The sequence below is a fragment of the Miniopterus schreibersii genome, assembly GCF_964146895.1.
Source record: "Miniopterus schreibersii genome assembly, chromosome: 5".
Taxonomy (NCBI): Eukaryota; Metazoa; Chordata; class Mammalia; order Chiroptera; family Miniopteridae; genus Miniopterus; species Miniopterus schreibersii.
Genome location: NC_138106.1, coordinates 46,581,291 through 46,606,264, shown reverse-complemented (window position 1 = coordinate 46,606,264; position 24,974 = coordinate 46,581,291). Strand labels below are relative to the sequence as shown.

The following is a 24,974-nucleotide window of genomic DNA, read 5'->3' as shown; positions in this document are numbered from 1 at the left end:
ACAAAGCTCACGTCTTTCCTCTCAAATCAGCTTTTCCCCTTTCTCCCTGGCAACCATTCCCCCAGCCTCCAAATCTGAGTGATGCTCGAGTCTTGCCTTCTTTCTAGGCCGGGTCCAAGTCTAGCCTGCCTCCAGAACACTCACCATACCAAACCCCTCCCACATGCCCCCTGACGCTGCTCTGGTTGGGCCTCTACCGTGTTACTATCCCATGGCCTCTGAACCAGCCTCTGCTTCAAAGTTAGGGTTGGAATGCTCTTCAAGCATGGCTCTCGTGATAGAATCTGAACTTAAAACAGCCAAGTTCACTGAGCCCAATCATTTTTCATGATCTTCAGAATCAGATCCAGTCAGTGATTCAGACTTTTTGAGCCTTAGCCCTCTAGACCGTTCGCACCCTGGCACCTCCCAGCCCCCCTACCTATCTCATCTCCTCTTCCATGGAGACCCATGGCCCCGTGCTCCATGTAGTCTGCCTCCAGACACACGTCACACTTGCTTCCTTCCTGCACTGTCTGCCTGTCAGTCTGACAGCGGCCCTCTTCTGAAGTTCTTTATTGCTACCAACTGTACACAGCAGGCACCCGCAGTCCCCCACACCCCACAGCCCTCTCGCCCTCCTTTCACACAACACTTCGTACCTCACCTATGGCGACGATTTGGGCTTTGTGTTTTCATTATCCAGGTAGGTTTCTTAGTTCTCATAGGAGATGGTAAGTTCCTTAACAACAAGGGTAGTGTCTTCCTCAAGTATCCCCACTGTGCCTGGCACAGCCTGAACCTAAGAAGCCTCCGAATCCTGTGGGATTCCCAAAGCTCCGAGTAACCGTCCGCTCTCACCCTGCAGCACTGCAGTCGCCCATTGAGTACCAGCGGAAGGAAAGGAGCACCGCAGTGATGAGGGCCCAGCCCGCCAGGGCCCCCCAGGCCAGCCCCAGGCCCTACTCCTCTGTCCCCGTGGGCTCTGAGAAGCCCCCCAAGGGCTCCAGCTATAACCCACCTCTGCCACCCCTGAAGATATCTACCTCCAATGGCAGTCCAGGGTTTGACTACCACCAGCCTGGGGACAAGTTTGAGGCCAGCAAGGTAAGTAACAGCCCATTATTCCCATCCTTGCCACTCTGCGGACACGGCCTCAGGGCTCACTTTAGGAAATGGCATCTTTTTATGCTGATCATTTGATACAGACTAATCTCAATTATTTCTCTTTCTTCCCTGCAAGTTGAATGTTAGACCACCTCCCTCTGTCTCAGACATTGTGTTCAAGGGCTGTTGTAACCTGTAGAAACGCCATACAAATGTAAGGTGTCATTGTAGCAGCAATTATGAAAACAGGTGATTTATAACCAATAGAGTAGTTGTAGTGTAGGTCATCTAAAACTCACCACTCTAGTGTTTGACATTTTAAACAGATTCCCGTTTCTAGGGATGAGCTGCCAGAGTGAGCTCACTGTCCTTCACCATACATTGGCTGATGTGGCCAGAAGCCACTCGTGTGTGTGAATGGGGAAGCCAGCCTTGAGTCAAACGGTATCATGGATATTCCATCGTTCAGACATCACCCTGAGGATAGCCACAGACAACTGTGGACCCAGTCTACGACATTGTTTTGATACTACAAGGTAGTAGGAACAAGAGAACAGAAGGGACAAGTGCTAGATGAGGAATTTGGTAATCCGGGTTCCATTCCAAATTCTGCAACTCACTTGCTCTAGAACCTCAGCAAGTTAGTTAATGCGATGACGCCTCAGTTTCCTCTAGAACTTGGTGGGTCTGTGAATTAGAGCATCTATATTTGACCTACATGTCCTGATTTTACACTTTCATTCTTTTTACCCAAATTATTAGATGATATTGATTTTTTAATTTAAAATGTCTAAATTCAATTCTGTATTAAAGTAACTATACCAACCAATTTTATCACATCACCTGGAAAAGATTTTCCGCCTTAAAAACCCTCTGCTCTTGTGGCATGAGTTGAAGTCACATTGGCATTTTGTCAAGTTTTCTGGAAGAATTTCTGGCTCTTACCATGCTCTACGAGGCAGTCCGGCCTCCCTGGGACTTACGGGTCTGCCTAGAAGCAGCTTCCCTGCCTAGAAAAGCCAAAGAGGCAGGCACTCTGTATAAATGAGAACCGGGGAATCTGGAGGAGTTCTGTTCCCACAGGAGTTGGGTCGGATAGGTCATGACCTTGCCTTTGAGTTGGGCAAATGCCTCATTGTTACTTCTGTCTCTGGGAGGGTCAGAATGTAGCAATAGAGTAAGACCAGTGCTGTTTCAAAAGGAAGAAAAGAATGCATCAAAGAGTCTGTGTTCTTTCCACTGGGGGTTATGACCCCTAGCTTGACCTTTGCCCTCCCCTCACCTTGCCCAGGTGCTCATGTATCCCTGTGCCAGTACCACGATTTCCTTCCATTAGAGGACGCGGGCGGGAAGGTTGCATGCTAGAAAGGGGCTTCCAGGTGGAAGGTGTGTTTACACCTTTACCTAGGTCGGCAGTGTCTCTACCTGTTCACCCTCGATCGTACATTGTATGAAACTAGAGTGCGTTTATGATTATAACGTCATCGCTCAAGATAATCTGCCTGCCTGCTCTTTACCCTGCAAGTGGGAGGTTTGGCTTTTAACCACACAGTAGGAAGCAGAGCAGGTCCGTGTGAACCAGCCTTCTTGTATCTGGGTCCCTCTCGCCCTGTCTCCCAGCAGAGCGACCTGGGAGGCTGCAACGGGACCTCGTCCATGGCCGTGATTAAAGATTACTATGCACTGAAGGAGAATGAAATCTGTGTGAGCCAAGGTGAGGTGGTCCAGGTCCTCGCCGTCAACCAGCAGAACATGTGCCTGGTGTACCAGCCTGCCAGCGACCACTCGCCCGCGGCCGAGGGCTGGGTCCCGGGCAGCATCCTGGCGCCCCTCACCAAAGCCACGGCGGCAGCAGAAAATAGTGACGGCAGCATCAAGTAAGTGCCTCGTTGGCTTCCCAGGGAGAGGAGTATGTGGATTTTAAAAAATTCCAAAACAAACAAAGACCACAAAAATGCAAACACACAGTAGGGAATTACTGCTGCTTAACCTGGACAGTGCCACCGGAAGCAAAGCTTGAGTGCCGGAGCCACACGCAGCACGGCATCCAGGCTGGATTGTTCTGAATCTTGTGTTTGTGGATGGTAGTGGTGGTGGTTTTTCTTTCCTTTTTGTTTATAATTTTTGTTCATTTTTTTCCCCTCCCTCCCCCCCTCCCCCCGGGTAAGAAAAGAACCCTACTGAGACCCTAGGTGACAAAAGCATGCCTTCGTTGCTCCACCTGGCCCACCACAGGATTCACTGGACTGGACTTCTATTTATATTGTATTAAGTTACTGATATATATAGATATTTTTTTGATTGACACCAAAAAATTACCTTAGCACAAATGCCAGACCTGTGCCGGTCAGAGGCCCGCTGCTTCTCCCAGGAGAGAGGGAACTTTTTGGTTGTCTATTGGCAATTCCTCTGTACAGATTGTACCTTTTTTTTTTTTTAATTCCCCTTACCCTGTTCCTTTAATATATGTTCATGGTAATTTGTAAGATATTTCTTTTCCTTATTTTGGTTGCAAAGACCCTTCCGAACACATTCCTGTATAAAGTATTTTGCACTATTTAAAGAAACCCATATGGATGAAGTCAGGCTGTGCAATATAATGGAGAGTCACAATGTTCATCATTGTACCTGTAATGTAACTAATAATTTTAAATGTACTATTTTAAATATGTAAAATAAATTTTCACCATGAGCATGTTTTAATGAGGTTCAAGACTAGTTGACCCTTTTTGCCCATTTCACTATTCTGGGACTTTTAAATGTGCAAATGATTCTTTTTTTCTCTCTCTCTTTCTTTTTCTTTTCTATATTTTAGGAGTTGGTTGAATGCACTGACAGTCTTTTCCCACACACACAGTTTCTAAATCTCCAACCCCAGCCTTCCCTTCTAAATAGCCTCTATTGGTTTTCTCTAACCTCTGGGATGAGGAATAGTGCAGATTGGATACTGTCCAACTGGGCGGGCGACCTTGAGGTGCTGACGTAAATTAATGGCTAGAGCAGAAGGTCGTGTTTGGCTTGCATCTTGTGCTGTGTGGTCATCGGTGTCAGGGGTGGAAGGAGCTCCCATAGGATATCTGAGCAGGGTCTTTCTCTAGCGCAGGTGTAGAGGCTACTGACCTTGCTCACCCTGGCCTTTCTAGGTAACCACAGGCCCAGCTGGAAATCATTAGTGGCCCCTGAGGCACAAATAGGCCCAATTCATTTTATCCTAAAGTCACTTGGCTTTGGTCCCCTTTAAGAAGCCTCGGGAACTTGGGCCCCCGAGGCATTGACGTTCTTATTAACCAGTGACCTTACAGAACTCACTCCTAAGGATAGGCCATCTAATTATCAAAGCCCTAAGCACTCTTCCTCCTCGCCTTGCTGTCCTTGGGTCGCTTTTTCACACCTTCGGTGGGAGGGAGGTGGGAGGGGGTCAGGCTGGGTGAGAGAGAACAGATTCGATACAAGTTGGTCATTTTTGGTTCCTTGTCAGCTGCTCTTGCACAAGGGTTGGTGGGGATGGAACAGAGCAACTGACTCAAAGCGGTTGTCACTTATCAGTGAAGGACGTTCACCGTACCCTCCCCGAGGCAGGCCGTGACCACAGAGGTTGGAGTTAGTGTGATGCCCACAGGACCAGTGTCACCGAAACCCTATTGCCACGTCAGTCCCTGGGCTTGGGGCCGAGAGATGGAAGCTTCCCAAACCATGAGGATGCACTCTCCCGGGAAGAAGAATATGAAATAGAGCCTGTCCTGCCACTTGTACGACTCTGAGTCTTCCTTCTGAACACCATTTGTCACATTTCTAGTTTCTCAGCGAGCATACTGAATGACCCAGAGGGTTGTACTGACCTCAGAACTCACCCACACACGCACCCCGGGAGTCTCCAGCAAGGACCTGCCTGACTCGTGTTTTCAGAAAGAGCTAGAGACTTGGATAAAGACATGAGATGAAAGTCTGAAGGGAACAGAGTGGTATCCTCTAGCTTAGCTTCCACGAGTGGCTCTCACTCAGATACAGCAGGTGGGGGTGGGAGCTGACACGCAGGGATCCCAGGCAGCCTGCTTATTTAGGAGCTACAGGGAAGGTTTGGCCAAGAGATTCTGCCTTTAAAACTGGAGAATGTGACTATGATTGCTCTTGCCTACATATGCATATGTGTTTTTATTGATTTCAGAGAGAGGAAGGAAGAGGGAGAGAGAGAGAGCGACATCGATGAGAGAGAGATGTCAGTCGGCTGCCTCCTGCAGGCCCCTAGTGGGGGTCAAGCCCGCAACCCTGCCATGTGCCTTGACCAGGAATCAAACTGGTGACCTTCTGGTGCATGGGATGACTCTCAACCAACTGAGCCGCACCGGCTGGGCTCAGAAGGTTGATTTTTGATCATGGGTGTTAGTGATAAATATTTTCGGGACACCTTCTCAGAACATCCTAAAATTCCTAATGTGGAATTTGTGGAGGGGATGCTATGCGTTTTGGAGTATCCTCCTTCCTCCTAAACCTCATGTGCCCCTCCTCTCTCTCCCTCAATGAAGGCTTTTTACATTGAGCTCTGGTCTGCATGGGCCTAAATCGAATAAGGAGACACCGAAGGGAAGCCAATCTCACTTATTTCAGACACTGTTAGAGCTTCCCTCAGACCCTGCGACCACACCTGGGATTGGTGATGCCTGCCCAGGGCCACGTCGCTGATGCCCTGTGGGACATGGCTTTTGGTGTCTTCGTCTTTGAGTCCTAACATATCCAGAGCTCTGCTCTGAGCTTCTCTCTACAGGCCTGTGAAGACATAGCTCCCACCTCCTGGTGGGAAGGAAGAAGTCAGGGCAGTGTGAGGCCATGGCCAGCCTCACCTCCCTGAGAGCGCATGTTGGTTCTTCTCCCAACAGGAAGCCCTAGGGCCTCTTAGTGGTTGGCAGGCCCTACATCCACAAGCACTGAGTGATGGGGAAGACACAGGCCAGGAAACCCTTTATCCTAAAATACCCAGATAAATGAGTGGTGCTCAGCTGTTCATTATATCTCATGCCCCAGAAAATCCTACCTGTGCTACGTGTCTGGGAGTGGTCCCAGCCCAAACACAAGGAACGAGATGGAAACCTCAAAATCATCCTGTTGGGTCCCAGGACTAAGCTGGTCCTGGGAAAGTACCAGTAGCTTATGCACTACGGAATGTACTCCTTTTATCTTTCCTGTTTCCCCCACCCCCACCCGTTCTCCCCCTACCCACCATCACCTTCAGGAGGGAACTTCCTCAGCCCTGTAAGACCTCATTGGCGTTTTATAAAAATTGCCCTTGGTAGAGTTTAATAACCCAGCACTCACGTTTTTGTCAAACACTGCCGTCAGCCTTGACACCTCTCGGGGGGTCAGAGTTCATCCTCACTTCCCATTGGAGGTGAGCTCAGCTGCCTACCACAGGAGCTGGCGCTCAGGCGTGGGGCCTCTGAGGCCGGGGCCTGACTGGAGCACCTCGCTGCTGACTCACCCACGGGTGGCCAGCCCACCCGCCGCCTCTCTCTGCCCTGACCTGCCATTTTGATTGGTGCATTTTTTGGTACAACAGGAAGTCATGTTCATGGCATACTCTACGCATGAGAAAGCGGGCGGAAGTGGAGAACACGGGTAAAAATGAAGCCACAGGGCCTCGTAAACCCAAGGATATTCTGGGCAACAAAGTCTCTGTTAAAGTGAGTAAGGAATTCCGGAGCTGCGTCCCACCTCTCATCCACTCCCACCCCGCAGCATCCTCACGAGGCAATCCGGGTGGATGGGATCTTTCTCCCAGCGTGGGAACCAGAGGGGAGGTAGTTTAACAGGACTGTGCATGCAAGATCAATTTATTTTTTATTTTTCATTTCTCCTGGCAACTTTGATTCAAGTAAGTATCTCTTTTTCTTTTATGACTCTATACTGTGCAGATGTTTTATAGCAAAATTATCTGCAGCATTATTCTCTTAGAAATGCAAGGTGCTTGATTCATACTAAAGTTCTCAAAGCTGCCCATTCAGTATCATAGGTTAGAGAGCACACGCAGGGTAAAGAGATTAGGGATGCTTTCCAAACCCTCGACCCTGTGAAGTCCGAGGTTTGGAACTTAAGGGCCACTGTGTCCTTTGTCAAGTCTCATTTCTTTTCCCCAGAATCCAGACATCACTTCCAAGCCTGAGCATGGCAGGGAGGGTGGCACGTTGGGGACGCCCAGGTTACTGCTTTGTAATATCCACCTGTTACTCTGAACTCACTGGGTCTAGGCCTTGGCCGACCCTTGTTGCCTCCCGCCTTGAAACAATGTGATCTCTTTTCTGCATTGTGCCCTCTGGGAAATAGAAATTAGACTACTGATGTTTAATTGTGCTACAGTATCTACGGGGCACTTTTCCCCCTTCCTTAGCAAAATAAGAGCAACTGAAACCCATTCTAACATCCTTCTTGGGGAAAAGAAATCGTACTCTGTCCTTCACCCTCATCTGGGAAGGCCAGCCTCACAGAAGACCAGTTTCAGTCCGACAGCACTCATGCTCCATTCGGTCGCTTCCATTGCTCTTTCCTGTGAGACGAGCAGCTGCACCTGGTCCCAGCCTCCACTCCTGAAAAGAGCATGCTGCAGCCCTCGGCCCCCCCGCCTGGTGTCCTCTCTGCCCGATTGCCCATTGCCCGTGCTTCTCTGACATTCTCCTCGCTCTCCAGCAAAGCTGCCTGTGTTCTAACTGTGTTCTCTTTCTTCCCCCCCCCATGCTGCCCACCAAGGAGACGAACAGCTCCGAGGAGTCAGAGTGTGACGATCTTGACCCTAATACTAGCATGGAGGTAGAAGCAGCTATTGTCCTGTTTCCTACGATGATTGTCTTTTTTCATGTGCTCTGTGACCGCGGCCTTGCTAACGTGACCAGCCTGTCTAGGATAAGTTCAGGGCTTCTCTGGGTGTTTCATCCTAACTTAAAAAACAAACTTAATGCAGCTCACTTTTGATAGAAAACTCTGCCTAGATACTCTTTTTAAAGCACACACTTCTCTTAAATGCCTGCTTGCTGTTTTCTTCTTTGGCGGGTTTGACTTTATGTAGAAAATATCCAGCTTCATTATGGGAAACTGAGAACGCATTTTTTTGTTCATGGAAAACAGCGTTATAAAGAGTGGTTGGTTTCCAGCTAACAGACGAGAACCCATTAGTTTTCATTTTCCCCGCTTTGGTTTCTCCCTCCTCCCACTGTCCTCTTTATCTGGTTCTTTCAATGGGATCTACTCCTCCCTCAAGACTCCAGCAAAATCATATTCTAACTGTGGTTTTGTGGAGACCTGGCACCCGGTCACTGTGAGGAGCGATTACAGCAACTCCAGAGCCCGCCTCGGCCCAGCCCCCAGGGCTTCTGGGCAGCGACCGACCGTGCCCACCATGAAGGGAAAGGAGCCCTGGGGATGCCTCCCCTCTAGAGGCAGGGAGACTGAAACACTGCCCTGGGACCTTTCTCACACTCGGGTGACAGGGAGGTGGGGTGGAACCCACACCTCCACCAACAAGCACATCGAATCGGCTTCCAGCTCCTTCTAGGCTAGAAAGGACTTGGGGTTACAGAAACGGGACTCGCCTGGCTGACCAGTGAATGACAACTGTTGTAAATGTGCCAACCCCAGGGAATGCGAGCAGACTTGGCGCAGGGGCTCCTTACCACTTTGCCTTCCAGGGTTCGTTGAAATGCTTTTCTCCAAAGCCGTGCCTCCATCTCCAATAATGGATAAAAGTTTAGAGGTTTCCTCTAAGGACGGAGGAGAGAATTTAAAAAGAAAGAAAGAAAATAATAATCCCTTTTCCTTTTTATAGCCCTAAACTTTTCACTTAACTAGATGGATTTGTATTGTTTTTATTCTAATTTGACCTAATCCCAGTAAAACCCACCACTAAATTATGACAACCACCACAAAACCCAAGAAAGACCGCGCTGCCGAGACGGGTAAGTCAGCTGTGGAAGATGCCAGTTGAGTTGAATCGGGCCAGAGACAAGTGGTTGGAAGTGGGAGTCCTGCCAGGACAAAATAGTCCCCTGTGGATGCGGCTGTTGCCACAGAGCTAAATCTGGCAGGCGTGGGCCCACGCAGTGCTCTGCTGTGGGAGGAAGTGAGTGTGGCATTCGTAGCCTAAATGTGTCTTAGAGACTGAGGGAGCTGAGGGGGGGGGGGGTTCTGGCTCTGCTCTCCTTGCATTTTGTAGGACAGGCACCAGCCCCCATGGAGCCCACCCCTGTCAGCTTGTAGGTGCCTGGCGGCCCCTGTTTCTCCAGCCTGACGTTGCTGGCATGTGTGGGAGGTGTCATCTGCAGCCGAGGGAGGGGAAAGCCAGGTATCTGTGTTCCAGAAGGCAGTTTGGGACCTTTCTAGCCCTGGGGGGCTGGGGGGGTAGAGTGACTTTGCTTTTGTGCTCTTTAGATGATGTAGGCCCAGGACTGCGGCCTCAGTGTGTGCTCCTCGCCCGGTAAGGAACACACACTGAGGTTCGCTGATGTGATCAGACGCTCCCTTCTACATTCAGTTAAGCAAAAGCGCACGCACGCACACACACGCGCGCATCTTAGCCCTGCTTGGTGAACCACACACATTTCTGAGGTTCCTGTTCATCCCGAGCTCGCAGCCTTTGCAGGGCTCGCGTGCGATGGGTCCCAGGGAGGTGCTGTGAGGCGCATGAGTGTAGGCATTGGGGTGTCAGTGCTGAGCAGAGGAAAGGCAAACATTGCCTGATGCATGTCCAGACGTTTTCACATTTCCATTAGCTGGACCTCTCAAGGGGTGTGTGGTTGGAAACTGCAGATATTGGGGTTAACCAGCACGTCTCGTGGTAGGCGTGCGTGTGGCCCTCGTATATTCCACACGCTCCTCTGAGCGTCAGCGGGCTTTTCTGAACTGTGCTGGCACCTTGACGTTAACTCTGAGCACCTGAACAGGCGCTGAGAGGAAGCAGGTGTCACTGCTGGCTCAGTGGTTTCGGACACAAATAGTAACATACAGAAAGTCCAGCTGTTCAGTGCTCGCTGAGGGTGTTCTCAAGGGGCAGGTGAGTGGAACCTATGGCAATGCCCACTGCAGAGGAAAAGGCCAAAGGTGCATTTGAAGGTGCATTTGAGGAGCAGGTGGGGGGCCCCCTCTTGAAGGCCACCCGCTGCTCAGGTGATAGCTTTCGGCATCAGCAGCAGGCCCAGGCTGGTCCCGGCCTCACTCTTGTCTTCTGGACCTGAGTTTTGTAATACGTGTTGTCTTTGGGAACATGTCCCTCTGCTCCACGGAGCTGCACTGTGACTCCTGTGGCCTGTGCCACGATCCCGTTTCTGGAGCCCTGGCTGCCACCCTGGCCCTGGGCGCTGCTCAGCACTAGGTCTCCAACTGCCACGTCCTGCCCTGCTGGCCGCCTACCCTTGACCTGGTGCCAGCAGGTTGATGCCGTTCCCAGCTGTGTGTAGGCTTTTATCCAGCCTCCCCAGGCGTGTCACTACTCAAGTATCCTTTACTTTTCTTAAATCCTATACAGAGCCTTTCCCGGGGTCCTTCCTTATCTACCAGCTGCTTGCCCCCCCCCCCCCGAGAGCAAGCAGATATATCCCACCATACTGTTCTAGGGAGATATATAGGCACATCTTTGAAAGCTAAGAAGAAAATAAATCACCTTGAACCCTAGGAATCTGATTTACAAAGCTTTCCAAGAACACCCCGTTACCTAAAGGGGGTCGTTCTGCTCTAACGTTTGTGTCCTTCCCCTGTGGGGACACACTTCGAATATTCTCAAGTACAGCCCCTCTCCTTGCTCCCAGCACCACCGGCCACACCACTCGCTGCTGCGAGACTGGCTCCCAGTCTGTGTGATCCCCTCGTGGCCTGACACCCCCTTCTCACCTGCTGACCCGTGACAGCCCCTTGGGGAGAACTGTTCCAGAAACGACAAGGAGCCGTCCCTGGTGCGGCTCACCTCTTCGCCTTCCTTACCCGGCACTGGCTACACTTTGGGCGTAGGAGTCGAGGGGATATTAGAGCTGAAAGTTCCTACGTGGAAAACGAGTCATATCAGGCTAAAAACCAAACACTAGGCTGTCTTGGGAGTAAGTTAATATTAATTCAATTTTTAGTACAATTTCCAGTACAGCTTAGACCACTGATTGCCTTTTTTTGGAAAGGAACATAGACATGATAGTCCCCGCTCTGCAGCTCCTCAGCCCTGCCCCTGCCCCTGGTCTGCGCTGACACCCAGGCTGGAGCCGGCTCGGGATTGGGGCTCAGCCCCTGCCCTCCGATCCAACGCCCATCGCCGAGGAGTCTGAGCCGTACTGGGTTTCTCTAGGACCAGTCTAGGCAGGTTCCCCACCGTGCCGCCTCTGAAGAGCTGTCTGAGGCCGGCCTGGATGCCTGGGTTTCTGCCCTGCCCCCCAGCCCCAGCCCGGCCGCTGGCCCGCATCCTACGCAGGAGCAGGAGGCCTGACCCCACCTCCCAGCCTTCGTCTCCAGGGACAAGGAGTCTTGGCCCAGCTTTTAGGTCAAGGCCAATTAATTAAATGCATCTTGTTTTTTTAATGCCCGGTACCACTTTTAGCAGAGAAGGTCAGTCCATCAGAGTAAGAGGTTGTCAGGGTTCCAGAAAGACTGACCGTCTGCCCGGGCCACTTAGCACGGGGCGTGACCGAGCGCAGACGCTCCCGCGGTCGTGATGCCAGCCGGGGGGATTCCGCTCAGGGGCGCTTCCTGCCGTAGGAACGGGGTTGGGATCTCGTGGGAGGGGTGCTGAGAGACGAGGGAGAGAAACCCTTAGGAAGGTGAGGCTGATTGGGGAGAAAATTTCCCATTAGGCTAAGAATCTTAGACTTTCAGAGTTGATGGAAACTTGGAAACCTTAGTTAGCCCCGTCCCCTTCGTGTGCTTTTTAAATTGTGGTAAAATATACCTAACACAAAATCTGCCGTCTTTCTCTAAGTGGCATTAAACGCCTTCACAAGCTGTGCAGCCGTCACCACTGTCATCTCCAGGCTTTTTCATCCCCAAACTGAAGCTGCTCCCACTAAACCACAGCTCCCCATCTCCTCCCTGCAGCCCCTGGGACGACCTTTAGGGAGGAAACGGAGGCAGAAGACGTTGTGACTTCCTGTTGGAAAAGGAGAAAAGTGCCCCGAGGGCAGTCCTGGGGGTCCCCCGCCTCACCACCCTCGTCTCTTTCTCAGCAGCCGTCTCTGGGCTGGTTTTAGATAAATCACAGACACTGGCAGGTGATGAGACCCGCCTTGTGGTGCGACTCTCATTCAGTGTCCCAGCTCCACAAGGAGTATCACTTCTGCCCTTCCCAGCTTTCCAAGGCTCAAGTATGAGTTAAATAACAATCACACAAAGGCAGGGTCCCCGGAAAGAACTGGACGCCGTGCGGGAGCTGCAGCTGTGAGGTCGCGGGCCAGCTAGCCTTCCCAGCGGGGCTCTGTGGGAGTCGCACAGCTCCCAGGGCGGGTGCTGCCAGTGATGTGGAGCCCTTGAGCGCCCTGCAGACCTGAGGTGCGCTCCCAGGGGACCGGAGACCCTCTGCTCTCCTGAACTTCCAATTCTGAGAACAATGAGACCCCAAAAGGAGAAGAAACAGAAGATTTGGTGCCTTGCTCCCAAAACTTGCTTTGCGGGGGCCGTGGCAGGAAAGGCCTCCTGAGACCTGATGGGATTGTCCACTCTCTGCTCAGGGAGGGTCGGAGTGGCCGGAGCTGACCCTTCTTCCCTCCCCCAGCCCCACGTCCTCCAAGAGCTGCCTGTGGCTCCCACCTCAGCTCCTTGTTCCAGATTCAGGGCTTCAAAACAGCCTGGCCAGACAGATGGACGGACACACTTGGGGCCCTCATCAGGTGGCTGACCTCCTGGCCTCGCCAGTGAATTTCCACCCACGCCTGTTTCTGCATTTTATAAAAAGAATTTTTGTGTGAAAAGAACTCTTTGGAGAAAAGAAAATGAAGCATCACATTCCTCTCGTTTTGTTTTTACAAAATATTTTCTCTGTAACGTATCTGATGGGTTTGGCCTGGCTTTGCTCTGACTGCGTGCAGACGGTTTATATCCCGCCACTGAGGGAAGGGCGTTGAGCCTGCTGGAGCCGGCGTTTCTCCTGGAGGCCTTCCCTGCACACTCACCTCTGTCCTGCCTCTGTTCCTTCCAACCACCCTGTGAAGATGGGGTTTTCTTACCCTCCAGAGGTCATGGTTAGTCAACCAATGAGAAGAGCAGGTCCTGGCGGTGCTGTGAGTGGCCAGACTTGGCGAGGGAGAGAGAGGAAGTCTGTCACTGAGGCTCAGGTACTTTCTTAAGGAGGGTCAGGCTCAAGCCCTGCCTTGTTGCACATCTGCTGGTTGGAGGAGAATTTCTCCCTGAACAACTTTTTAAATCTTTTGACAGTTGAGGCAATTGATTGTCTTCACCCACACCCTTTCCCAGTGACTCAGGCGTCCATTCATAGAAGCCAAGAAAGGAAGTCCAATTGCGTGAGCTAGAACCGTCTAAATTGGTTTCTCAGGCCAGCACCGTCAGTCATGCGTGTCCCGGGGCACCCGCCCCTGGAGCGGAGGCCTAGCCCATTTCTTGTATGTTGTATGCTATTGAGGTGATGGAGAAGCTGTTCTCAGGACCAGCTGTGAGAGGAGCACCGGCCACCCTCTTCCTCCCCACGCCCCCCCCCCCCCACCGGGGCTGCGAAGGCTCCCTCGGTGTGATGGCCCCGTCAGTTCGGTGAATCAGAATTTAATAACACAGCCTTACAGTGCTATAGTGAGTATGACAGCTCAGGGAAGAGGCATCCGGTGCAGGTTTTCCTCTTTGGGGACTGAGCCCCCAACTCAACCTTGCACCCCCCATGTCCTCAGAGCCAGTTGTAAACCTGTTTTCGGTCCTTAGACTCCGGGAGGTAATTTCACTCAGTGAAAGAAGTTTGGGGGATAAAGATGAGAACTCCAAACACTCCTCCCTGAAGACTGTGCCCAAAGTCAAGACCTTGCCTCCAGGCTGGCAACCTGATTTATGCAGATGAAGCTACATCACCACCACCAAGGGTCCTTGGCCCACCCCAGCCGCTTCCTTCCCAGACAGGCGTCCAGGCTACTGGGGCACCTCAAGAGCAATGCAGACTCAGCGATAAACTGCCGCCTTTTGTTCCTTTCCCTCAACTATTTTGTGGGATGGATTTTTTTTCATTATTCTGTTAAAAGCCATATTTTCATACTTTTAATTTTTGAGGACACATTCAGCATTCTTCAACCAAAATACCAAGGAGGGGTGGGAGAGGGGTTTACATTAGAAAATCTCCGTAAAACAATGCGCTTGCCCCATGGCCATCTATAGAGACCTGTACCCAACAATTGGTGCTTATACATTCTCCTTGAGATCTCACGGAACCTTTTACAAAAGTGGCCTCATAAAGCGAGTCCTATCAAGAAATCAAGGAAACAGCCATAGACCAACTGCTCCAACCATGATGCAGTTAAGTCAGAAATCAGTAACAAAATATAATTTTTTAAAATCACATATATTTAAAAATTATAAAACATTTCTATTACAATTGGGTCAAAGAAACAAAGTTGAAGGAAAAATATTTAGAACAAAATGATAATGAAAATAGTTGGTACGAAAGGAACCAGTGCAGAGACAGCTCTACCGCTGTTTGGGATCGAGTTGCATTTACATGCTTTTAATTGCAGCTTGCTTTATGTCCATTTAAGAATAAGCAGAAGTAGGGAGATTTTCTAAAACTTTAGAAAAAAATATTTTCTAAAAATTCAGAAAATCGTGTCTGGTTTGGCCAGATTGAAAACATAAAAGGTTAACCCTCCAAACCAGAAATTGAACCTAAATTTTTAGAAATTGTTGGGGTGTTTTTTTAATATCTGTTTGTGTAATTGCCAAATCTCATGATCTAAAATCATCCGAGATCCCTTTCCTTCCTCCTCTGAACACAGATCCCCATGAAACGAGCACAAAGGGAATGGAAGGAAAGGGCAGAGAACAGAAACGTTGGTTCATTCGAGGCAGCTCTGAGTTCAGTTTAGGACGTGTATTTTCCGTTTCTTTCGGTCATTTTTATTCCTTTAGTGTTCTCACTGTGTAGTTTCCAGCGGTGTATTGTGACGGGTGAGGAGGGCTTTGGAAGAACCGAGTGGGGCCGTTTTGCTCCTGGAGGCGGTGGTGACCTGCTCTTCCAGGTGGTGAGGTTTCTCCCTCACCGTCAGGCCTGCGAGTCAGAATCTTGGACGTTGGCAAGAAACAGGCTGAAGATGTCTTCAGGGATCAGCTTGTTATTTGGGGCTGGTTGATTTTACCTGTCATCCTTTCCTGTCGCCTCAGTGCCCTCCCATGTTGAAGGAAAATCAAGGAGACGGTGGGAATTCTCCCCAGCAGGAGGAAACTAGCTTGCGGATGGACCACATTATGGTGGTTCCCCCCCATCCAGGAGGAAGCACCACCGCCCGGCGCCCTCTGCTGTTCAGAGAAACCCCGGGTCCTCTGCAGCTCTTTCCCCGCCCGGCCCAGCAGGAGGGCTCGGGCTTCTCGCATAAAGAGCGTCATCTTCCCTCCGCTGCCGCCTCAGGTCCCAGCCTGATGCCTCAGGTCCCTTCACACGTGAGCAGCGGTCGTTAGACGAGCTGGTCAGGGGGCCGTATTCTCATCTGCTAATTGCGTGATGTCAGTGAATTTGGTTCAACAAATACTTGACCTCCCTCCTCTGTGCAAAATGCTGTGTTAAGCAGCATGGCAGACGGAACATAAACAGGCAAAAGGGCTGCCGTCTTTAAAGGATTCACAGTCTAGTGGGGGCAGTCACATGCGGGAAAGATGTTAGGATAGATGGGCACGTGGTCAGTGCCACAGGGAGGTCGAGGCTGGCTGCGTCTCCACGTGGCTGACCGATGAAGTCCCAGAGCAAGTCACGATCCTGCCTGATGGAAATAGAAAAACACCCCATCCTCACGGCAAGACATTTTCTCAACTCTCCCATCCCCATATTAGGATCCCACCACTTTAAATTTCCCTTGATTTGACAAATATAAATGAAGCACTTATGTGCCAGGCTCTGAGGTATAACTCTCAACAGAACATGGTCCTGCCCCACATGGGCCCTGTGGTCCGTCCACAGGGAGCCACAGGCCAGCGCACACGTTATTGCCCCACAGTGTGAGAGGCCGTCGGGACCCTCTCCCAGTCCACATCCGATTTGCTTCCAAGTAGAAAGGAAACGGGAGGGAGGAACCTTCTGTGGGCATCGTCCAGAGTCAAAGTTTGGAAAATCATTAGCATGGGTTTTGCCCAGGCTCTCGGTCCTCGCCGGAGGGGTTTAAAGAGGTCTAGGTAGAGGGGATGGGGGGCAAGGCTGGGGGGCGAGGGCAAGCAGGTAGGCCTTGGACATGGGCGACAGAGTTTCACAGCGCTTTCCCTCGGGATGCTGCGGTGCGAGGAGCGCTCAGGCCAGCCCTCCGCCACCGGCTGCGGCCTTACATGGCTTGCCTTTCTCATCTGAAACGGGAGTGCACAGCCCCGCTCGGGCCTTCCTCCCTGGGTTTTGGAGGAGGAGATGGAAGGGGCTGGAGTAGTTCACCACAGCGATGTAGTGCGCACAGAACAGTGACGTTATTACCATTGCCCGCAATGCCCGGGCCAGCCAGGCGGCAGGGCGGGAGAGCCACACGCCTCCCGCGAGCCCTTCCAAGACGGAGGACCTGCAATAAAGCCTATTGGCAGCCTCTCTCTCCAGCTTCCCCTCTGAAGTCTACACCCAAACTAGGAAGATTTGCTTTTTAACCAGGGCCTGTGTTTAACAGTGTACGTGACACAGTTGGGGTTGTGATGAGAGAGAGAAGTAAGGCAGGAGGCCCTCGAGGCAGCAGCTGGGGGTGTTGTTTTATAAAAGCACTGCACAGTGGCCGTAAACCACACTTGTGAAACCACACTTACAGTTTTATAACGTGGGAACCTGCCGTTCACCTCTCCCATCTGTCATCTGCCTCCTCTCTGAGACCCCTGGCACGGCTCACTGTCTTGCTCCGTGTGGATTCCCGTCGGGGTGGGAGACGCAGGCCGCCGAACAGCGTTGCCCGCATTCCCCCGTCGTTTTCCCCCGAGGGGCCTCCTGATTGAGTGGAGGTGGGACAGGGTGAGGACAGTGCTTCATGCTTGTTGAAGGCTGGTCATGAACAACATCAGCCAGGCTCAGCCCTGGCCACTGTACTGATGTCGTTTAATCCCACTCTTCCCGCCACACTGCTGGCCCCATGAAGGCAGCGAGCACGTCTGCCTCCCTCCCTGCCGGACACCACCACCTAACCAAGGGTTAGCTCAAAAAACCTTCCTCGGTGAATGAGTCCTTATACCAAATAGCCTCCCAGGTGGGCATTATTGTCCCCCATCTACAGATAAACCTGAGGCCGAGCTGCTTTAAGAATGTTTCCGGTCAGGAGAGCATGTCTGGCGTAGGGTCTGGATTCCTCGGGCTCTGTCTGCTCCGAGAGTTTACATCCCCTCCTGCCCAGCTGCTGCTGGGAAACCTCCTCTCTCAGAGGCAACGGGGTTTATTGTTTTTTAATCATTTCCCAAAAAGTTTGCATTCCATCTGTGTTTGAAAACAGGCTCTAGGCAAATAGGGATGTACCCAGAAGTGATTATTTTCTAGATCTGTTGGTCCCATTTCCAGGTTCTATTTATGAACCAGTCCTCGATTCTTGGGAGAACTGAAGTGAGAACAAAGATCGGACATTCGTTCAGCCCACATGCGTTGAATGCCCCTTGGGCAGCAGACCCCCTGCTCGGGCCTGAGGCACAAAGATGAATAGCAAGTGGTTCCTGTCCTTGAGGAACCTTCAGTCTGGTAGCTCTGACTGTGCCTTTTCCCCTTAAAGAAAAGTTATTACGAAAGGGAAACATTCTGGCTGCAGAGTATTTGGAAAGCCCAGGTAAGAAGAGAAAGAAAAATATCACACAAATTCCAGACAACAGTGTATAAATCCCGAGGCAGGGCCTGTATCTTAGTGTCTCTGTGTCCATGGGACCTTTCACCAGCCCAGAGGAGACGGCAGTGAATGTTGTTTGAACGGGGAAAGGCCACCCTTTGTCCCAGCACCCTGAGATAACCACTGTGGACTTTAGACGCTACTCTTAGTCTCTTTCTTTGTGAAATGACTGGTTCAGATGTCATTCTCTCTGGCTCGACCTAAGCCAGGCAGGCAAATTTACAGCCTACTTAGCACCCCCAACAAGTGATGGACAGTCCCCTCCCATGTCTCCTCACATAGAGGATTCTCTTAGGTGTGGGGAAGGCAGAAGCTTTTACTAAATTCCCCCTGCCCCCCACATTCCCTACCTGAGAAAAGCCTCTATCTGAGATCATTTCCCTTGAATTGAGGGAAACTTCCAGGATGTTGCATGTTGACTCACCTGAAGCAGCGTTCAAAGCTCCTGCTGCCTGGATCCCCTTCACACTAATTAAAACAGAATCTCTGGGCGTGCGGCCCAGGCACGGGTCTTTTCATGTTTTTAAAGCTGCCTAGGTCAAAGATTGAGAACCACCAGTTAAACGGAGGCCAGGCAGTGGTGTGAGTGCCTTTTGAGACCAGCAGAGGGCGCTGCAGGGGTCAGTCCTGAGCCGCTCAGCCCGGGACTTGCATCACCGGCTGCCCTGTGGCCTGCTTCCTGAAAACCCCGGGCAGCATCGTGGGCTATTGGTCTGCAGAGGGGAACCCAAAGGAGGAAATAGCACCTCTGTTCCAAAGGGCTCGTGGATGCTTGTATGAGGGGAGAACACACAGAAACCATGTCCAGATACAACATAAATACAGGGAGCTACGTGTGAACACCACCATGGGCTATTTGTAAGGCACGTGAGCGTTCTGGCCTCATTATGAAAGAAAGAATAATTCTGCAAGATAAATTATTAGAGATAAGCCACGGCGACAATAGGCTGCTTAGCAGAAGGGAGATGATCAGAATAAGATAATCTCTCTTTATTTAAATAGTCATTGATGACTTGTCCTTGTCAAGCATACTGCTAAACACTTGACATACATTATTTTACTTAACCTTTGTGATAACATTTTGCACTAAGTATTATTTATTCCCATTTTATAGCAGAGGAAGTCATTGTTAATAAATGTCATGTACTTAGCATAAAACCACATTAAATACAAGAGCTGAGCCCAGCCTCTCGGACTCCAGAACCCATGTTTTGGTCACGCTGCCAGGCTTTATGATGCGGACTTGCCTGGTTAGAGGTAACAAAGACGGGAGGAAAACCAAGGCTCCCTCCCCTGAAGAAACAGTAACTTTTCAGCACGGCTGGCGGCTGGAAGGTGTTTCCTGCTGTGAAGATCCATGGTGTCAGGAGACGGTCAGCGTGGCACGTGGAGAGAGCTCCCTCAGTGCTCTGCCCTCCAGCCATGAGACCAGACAAGTCACCGAGGAGGCCCATGTCCCCATTTCCTCACCTCAGCAGCCGAAAGGGCTAGAACCATGGGGTCGGTGGTTTTCGAGTTGCCCTCTGGAGGCCTGGGACGTAGGAGGCGATGCAGGGGGCAAGATGGGTGGGCATGACCTTTCTCTTTCCCCTTCAGCCAGACAAGCTGTGCATGTAGCTACTTGAAGGGAAGTTTCCCTGCTCGGTGGGGGGTTACATTTGGAAGGAAACCACTAGGTTAGTGCTCAGTGGTTCATGTCAATGACCCTTCCCATTTGATAAGTGTCAGGCCCTCTGTTTTTGAAAATTCATGATTTGGGGAAGGATCAGCCATCACCGTACATGAGTGGGTGCTGAACGGGGTGAGCAGAATGGGCTTTCACTCACGTGGCAGGAGGAGAGCAACTGAGGCCATGAGGGCAGAAAGGCCAGCTGTGGCCTGCAGAGGTCACACTCGCAATAGCCCCGCCTGTGCCCAGACCACCCAGAGGAGTGTGACCACCAGAGCAGACAGGAAAGTAAACCAGGTGCCCTTTGCTGTCACTGTGATGGCCACAGGGTCACAAACAACAGAGGCTGGGCTCTGGGCTCCCCTCCCTAACCTGTACTTTTTACTCAATAGGGTAAAAGTCTGTTCTCTTACTAGTTTAGGATTTAAGCAGTTTTCTGTTTCTTTGTTTTTCAGATCTTAAATCCAAATTTCATCCAAGAAGGTAAGTTTAAAAAGTGGTAGAATTGAGAACATGGGGATTGGCTACTAACCAATGGCGAACCCAGCACCGAGTCAGCCTTTGACCAGTGGTGAGGTCATGCTGTCCTTACAGACAGGGAAGCGTGTTCATGACGAAGTGTGAGGGTGGAAAGACCACAGTTTGCAGTATGTAGGATGGGATTCAATTTTTGCAAGACCAAGTGTGTTGATATAAACCCGAGAGGATATATAGCAGATGCTCACAGTAGTTACCTCTGGATCATGACATCACGGAGCTTTTTCGTTTCTCTGCTTCTCTGTATTTCCTAATTTTTCCACAATAAACATTTATTACCTTTAAAATCCTTTTTCACGGGACCCAGTGACTCGACAGTGTTCAGCTGAAGGTTATTGGAGTCGTTACACAATGTGGGTGGGAAATGAGAGTAATGTGTTGCAAAGGGGCTGTTTCATTCCAAGTTCCGAATGATGTGAATTCATGTCGATTTGACCACAGTGGCCCCAGAATTCCTTGTGCCCTTAGTGGATGTGACCTGCTTGCTTGGGGACACGGTGACACTGCAGTGCAAAGTCTGCGGGCGGCCAAAGCCCATCATCACCTGGAAGGGTCCAGACCAGAATATCCTGGACACTGACAACAGCTCAGCCACATACAGCGTCTCCTCCTGGTAAGCGGAGGGGCCCCCCTCGGCACCCCCAGGCCAAGTCTCAGGTGCAGCTACTGATCCAGGGGTTTGGTTTCTCCCAGAGCAGAGCTGCCCTGGAGCCTATTCTAGCTCAGACTCCGCAGGGCCCCCTCACGGTGACGTGGCCACGGCAGGGCCCCCTCACGGTGATGTGCCCACGGCAGGGCCCCCTCACGGTGACGTGCCCACGGCAGGGCCCTCTCCGGTGACGTGCCCCCAGGGCAGCAGACACAGAGCTGTGAGCTGTCGGCACAGCCTGAGCCCCAGGAGCCCCTGGGTCCCGACCAGCACACACTCACCTGTTGCTCAGCACCATGTAGACAGATCTAGGATCAAAAAGGATGGTTCAGAAAGACTACTCAGGACCCACATTGAACAGAGAAAGGAAAACATGAACCTCAGATCTCTCAGGTCAAGGCTGGACCATGCTTCTGGAGAGCTCTGACAGGCTCTGACTTACATTCACCCTGTTTCATTACCGTTCCCTACAGATTCCCAAGCGCATGTCTGTCAGGAGTGAGGAAGGCTGCAGACCTGTCGTAGGAATGCGGTCCTCACACCTAGACACCCCAGTGTCCCTCTGCCCCCAGGATCCTGTGAAACAGGGACACATTTAATTCTCCCACTAACCTGAGAACAATTTTCTTACCTGAAAAAAAAAGTGACCCACTCCAAAATGTGCAGTAGAAAACAGAACATCCAGCCCCAGCACGCATCTATGCAAAGGCCTCCCAGTCACCCTGTTAATACTTACTGCTGCTAATTATGAACTATACTGTGGACTACTGCTCACAGTGGACACACAGTGACAGGCCCTACATGCTCAGGAAACTTGTTGAAGAAACTCCTAGGACTGAGACATTTTCACCTATTAACTTGATATTGGTGTGTGTGAAGTGGTGTTCCCAGCAAAGCCTCCCGCCCGGGTCCTAACCTATCAGTGGCCCCCGGAGGTTAGCGTGAGAGCCAGTGCTTGGGGAGGCCCCTGAGGATCGCTGTGCCACAGCCACTGGGGAAAGGGCGGCCGACTGTGCCTTCTGTATTTAACCCTTTCAGAGCAGTTTTCCCGTGTGCTGGCCTGGACCCCAGGCTGGGACTACTGGGCAAGTTATCATTTAGTGGAGGGATTTGCCCTTTATTTAATGCACTTAGTTATTTTGAGGGTCTCCCATGTAGAATTTGAAATACTTGAACATTTTCATTCTTTCGTCTTTTCATGATTACATTATTATTATTATTATTATTATTATTATTTTGGTACCATTCATTATTGATTTGTGAAGCTGAAAATATTTTAGAACAAAGTTGCTGGTGGTAATAATATGGGCAATACTGTGGACCAGGACTGGTATAGAACTTCACAGATTTCAAACCACATTCTAATTTGTATCTCATTTCACTCTTTTTCTACCCCTATCCCTCCTACACAACAAACCTGAGAGAGAGACATGGCAAGAATTTCCCCCCTAAGGAGAGGAGAGTGTAGAGAGGCAAGGTGATCACCCCAGGTGTGTAACAACTGGGGCTGGGCCTCGGGCCTGAGGAGTCAGCTCAGCCCCCCAGATGCCAGCCCTTTACCAGTCAATTGTCTCATTATTGGAGTTTGAGGGGTCCTTTTGGTGTCTCTAGTGATTCCGGAGAAATCACCCTGAAGATCTGCAACCTGATGCCCCAGGACAGCGGGATTTACACCTGCATAGCGACCAATGACCACGGGACAGCATCAACGTCCGCAACGGTTAAAGTGCAAGGTACAGACTCCTTTTAGTTGAACATCTTTTATACTTTTAAAAATATTTTTATTGTCTTAAGATACACATAACAAAGCTTACCGTCTAAACCAGTTTTAAGTGTACAACTCAGTAATGTGACATAGATTCACACTGTTGTGCAACCAAGCTCCAGAACTCTTTTTATTTTGCAAAACTGAAACTCTGTACCCGTTAAATAACACCCTGTCCCCCCCGCCCCCAGCCCGTGGCAGCCACCATTCTACTTTCCGTCTCTGTGAATTTGTGTCAGTCAGACATTTTCTGTGGACATTATAAGGGTTTGCTGAGACCTGGGGGGGAGGTTCCATTGTGAAAATTCCAAAGTAAAGCTCTAGCGAACGGAGAGAGAAGGAATTTTCGCTAAGAGCTGCCTGCGGCCTACTCTGCACCTCCTGACCAAGCTTCGTCTCCCGGGTGCAGTATTTAGCCCAGGAAAGAATTTCTGCCAGCAAGGCCTGTCTCCCAGGTCTCCCTCGGACCTGGAGAAACGTATGCCACTCGGTGGAGAAAGTCGTAAGAAAAATGTGAGATGCAGATTAGGTAACGTTTCAACCTTGGTGTAAAATAACAAGCTCTGCAGAAATAGCCCTTGACCCCAGTTTCCGCCCTCGAAGGTGTTCCAGCCGCCCCCAACCGGCCCATCGCCCAGGAGAGAAGCTGCACCTCGGTGATCCTACGCTGGCTGCCCCCGTCCAGCACGGGGAACTGCACTATTTCTGGTTACACCGTGGAGTACAGAGAGGAAGGTGGGCCCTCTGTTTGTCTTCTCTTCCTTGTAACGAGGGCCTTCAGAGCCGTAAAACTGTTGGTCTCCGTGCCTTTCAGCAGCTGTTCCTTCTTGTGTCTTCCAACTCAGCACAAAGACCTCAGCGCCTTCTTGGAGCTCAAACATCCAGTAGTGGTTTTCGACAAAACGGTGACCCACGGAAGGTTCCCAGTGCACTTCCCTGCGTAACAAGCCCCATGACCCAGACAGAGACAATTAGACCCATTCTATAGACCAGGAGGCCAAGGCCCAAAGAAAGTTAGGAAGCACGAGGCTGAAGTTAGAACCAATGTCTCCAGTTTGCTAATCTGTGATCTTTGTCTGTACCCCACCCCCACCCAGATAAAAAGTAGAGGTCACTACATATAGTAACTTCTTAACACATTGTTCAGATTTTTAATGTTACATTTACATGCTAAAAGTGCATACATTTCTTCAGTTGTTAACAACTGAGCCTGACACCTACTAGAATTAGCTAAAATAAGAAGCCAGGTAGCTAATTGTTAATAACACATCTCTGAACCCCACGTGAATTACATATCGGAATTGAAAGTACCCCTTGCAGCCAGAACCAAAATCAGGCGTTTTGCTCTACTTTCCATTACTCTTATTACTTTAACTCTCCTCTCTCCTGCTAAATGGGTTCTGGGCAGTTCTAAAGCTGTTTATTTCTGCATCTTTCTTAGGCTGTTCACTCTTGTGTCTTCTAACTCTGCACAAATTCCTGCTGAGCTGACAGGCACGTTTCACACAGTTCACATTTACTCGGCATCAGTCAGTTGCCTTGGGAAAATCTCTAATCTCTCTGAGTCTTAATTTCCTCATCTGTAAAGTCAGATGAGTGCTCCCACTCTTGTGGGGTTTCTGTGGATCTAAGAAAGTGAAAGGAGAGAATTAGTGAAGATGCTTCCACTGAGTACTGTAGTGCTCAGTACATGTTCATTTCTATTTTGTTTCAATTTCCAAATCATATTTTTTCATTGTTGTTCTTACTTTATGTTTTCTGGCCTCATGAAGAATCTGCCCCATGTTCCTCTGTAACTTCTGTATGATCCGTGTGTCTTTCACTCTCACATGTGCACATTTGAAATGAACAGAAGAATCTACAGGCCAACTGCTTCCACACTCCACCTGATATAGTCGATCGCTTAGGAAACTGAACACAAATCTGCCACAATCGGCCCACAGGCCACACAGTCACCACAACTGTCCCTTGAATACAATGTGTCGATTTTCCTCTCTTTGTTTGCTGAAGGTCTTTGAAACAATGTCCCTCTGGCTTTTTCTCTCTCCCCTCGGAAATGGTGCTCTAGGTTCCCAGGCCTGGCAGCAGTCGGTAGCTTCGACCTTGGACACTTACCTCGTCATCGAAGACCTCAGTCCCGGGAGTCCTTATCAGTTCAGAGTCAGTGCCAGCAACCCCTGGGGGATCAGCCTCCCCAGCGAGCCCTCAGAGTTTGTGCGACTCCCTGAATACGGTGAGTCCCAGCCACGCCCTGGACCCCAGTGGGTGGAGGCCGGGCACCCCACTCGGGTC

General features: G+C 50.5%; 1 protein-coding gene across 17 annotated transcripts in view; it reads left to right on the top strand.

Annotated features, from left to right (window-relative positions):
• KALRN (kalirin RhoGEF kinase) overlaps nucleotides 1-24,974 on the top strand; it is a gene marked incomplete at its 3' end in the record, with an annotated part of 571,907 nt that overhangs the window by 535,514 nt on the left and 11,419 nt on the right. For 6 of the 17 annotated variants that reach the window (XM_081139136.1, XM_081139139.1, XM_081139138.1 and 3 more), the window contains 9 exons: nucleotides 848-1,086; nucleotides 2,710-2,963; nucleotides 6,638-6,761; nucleotides 7,822-7,881; nucleotides 20,187-20,214; nucleotides 20,710-20,881; nucleotides 22,529-22,650; nucleotides 23,286-23,417; nucleotides 24,751-24,915. In XM_081139136.1, the coding sequence (XP_080995262.1) occupies nucleotides 848-1,086; nucleotides 2,710-2,963; nucleotides 6,638-6,761; nucleotides 7,822-7,881; nucleotides 20,187-20,214; nucleotides 20,710-20,881; nucleotides 22,529-22,650; nucleotides 23,286-23,417; nucleotides 24,751-24,915 (1,296 nt within the window). Of the gene's footprint in view, nucleotides 1-847; nucleotides 1,087-2,706; nucleotides 3,054-6,637; nucleotides 6,762-7,821; nucleotides 7,882-20,186; nucleotides 20,215-20,709; nucleotides 20,882-22,528; nucleotides 22,651-23,285; nucleotides 23,418-24,750; nucleotides 24,916-24,974 lie in introns of those variants that run through there. The other 11 variants (XM_081139141.1, XM_081139132.1, XM_081139135.1 and 8 more) reach the window with 3 other exon arrangements.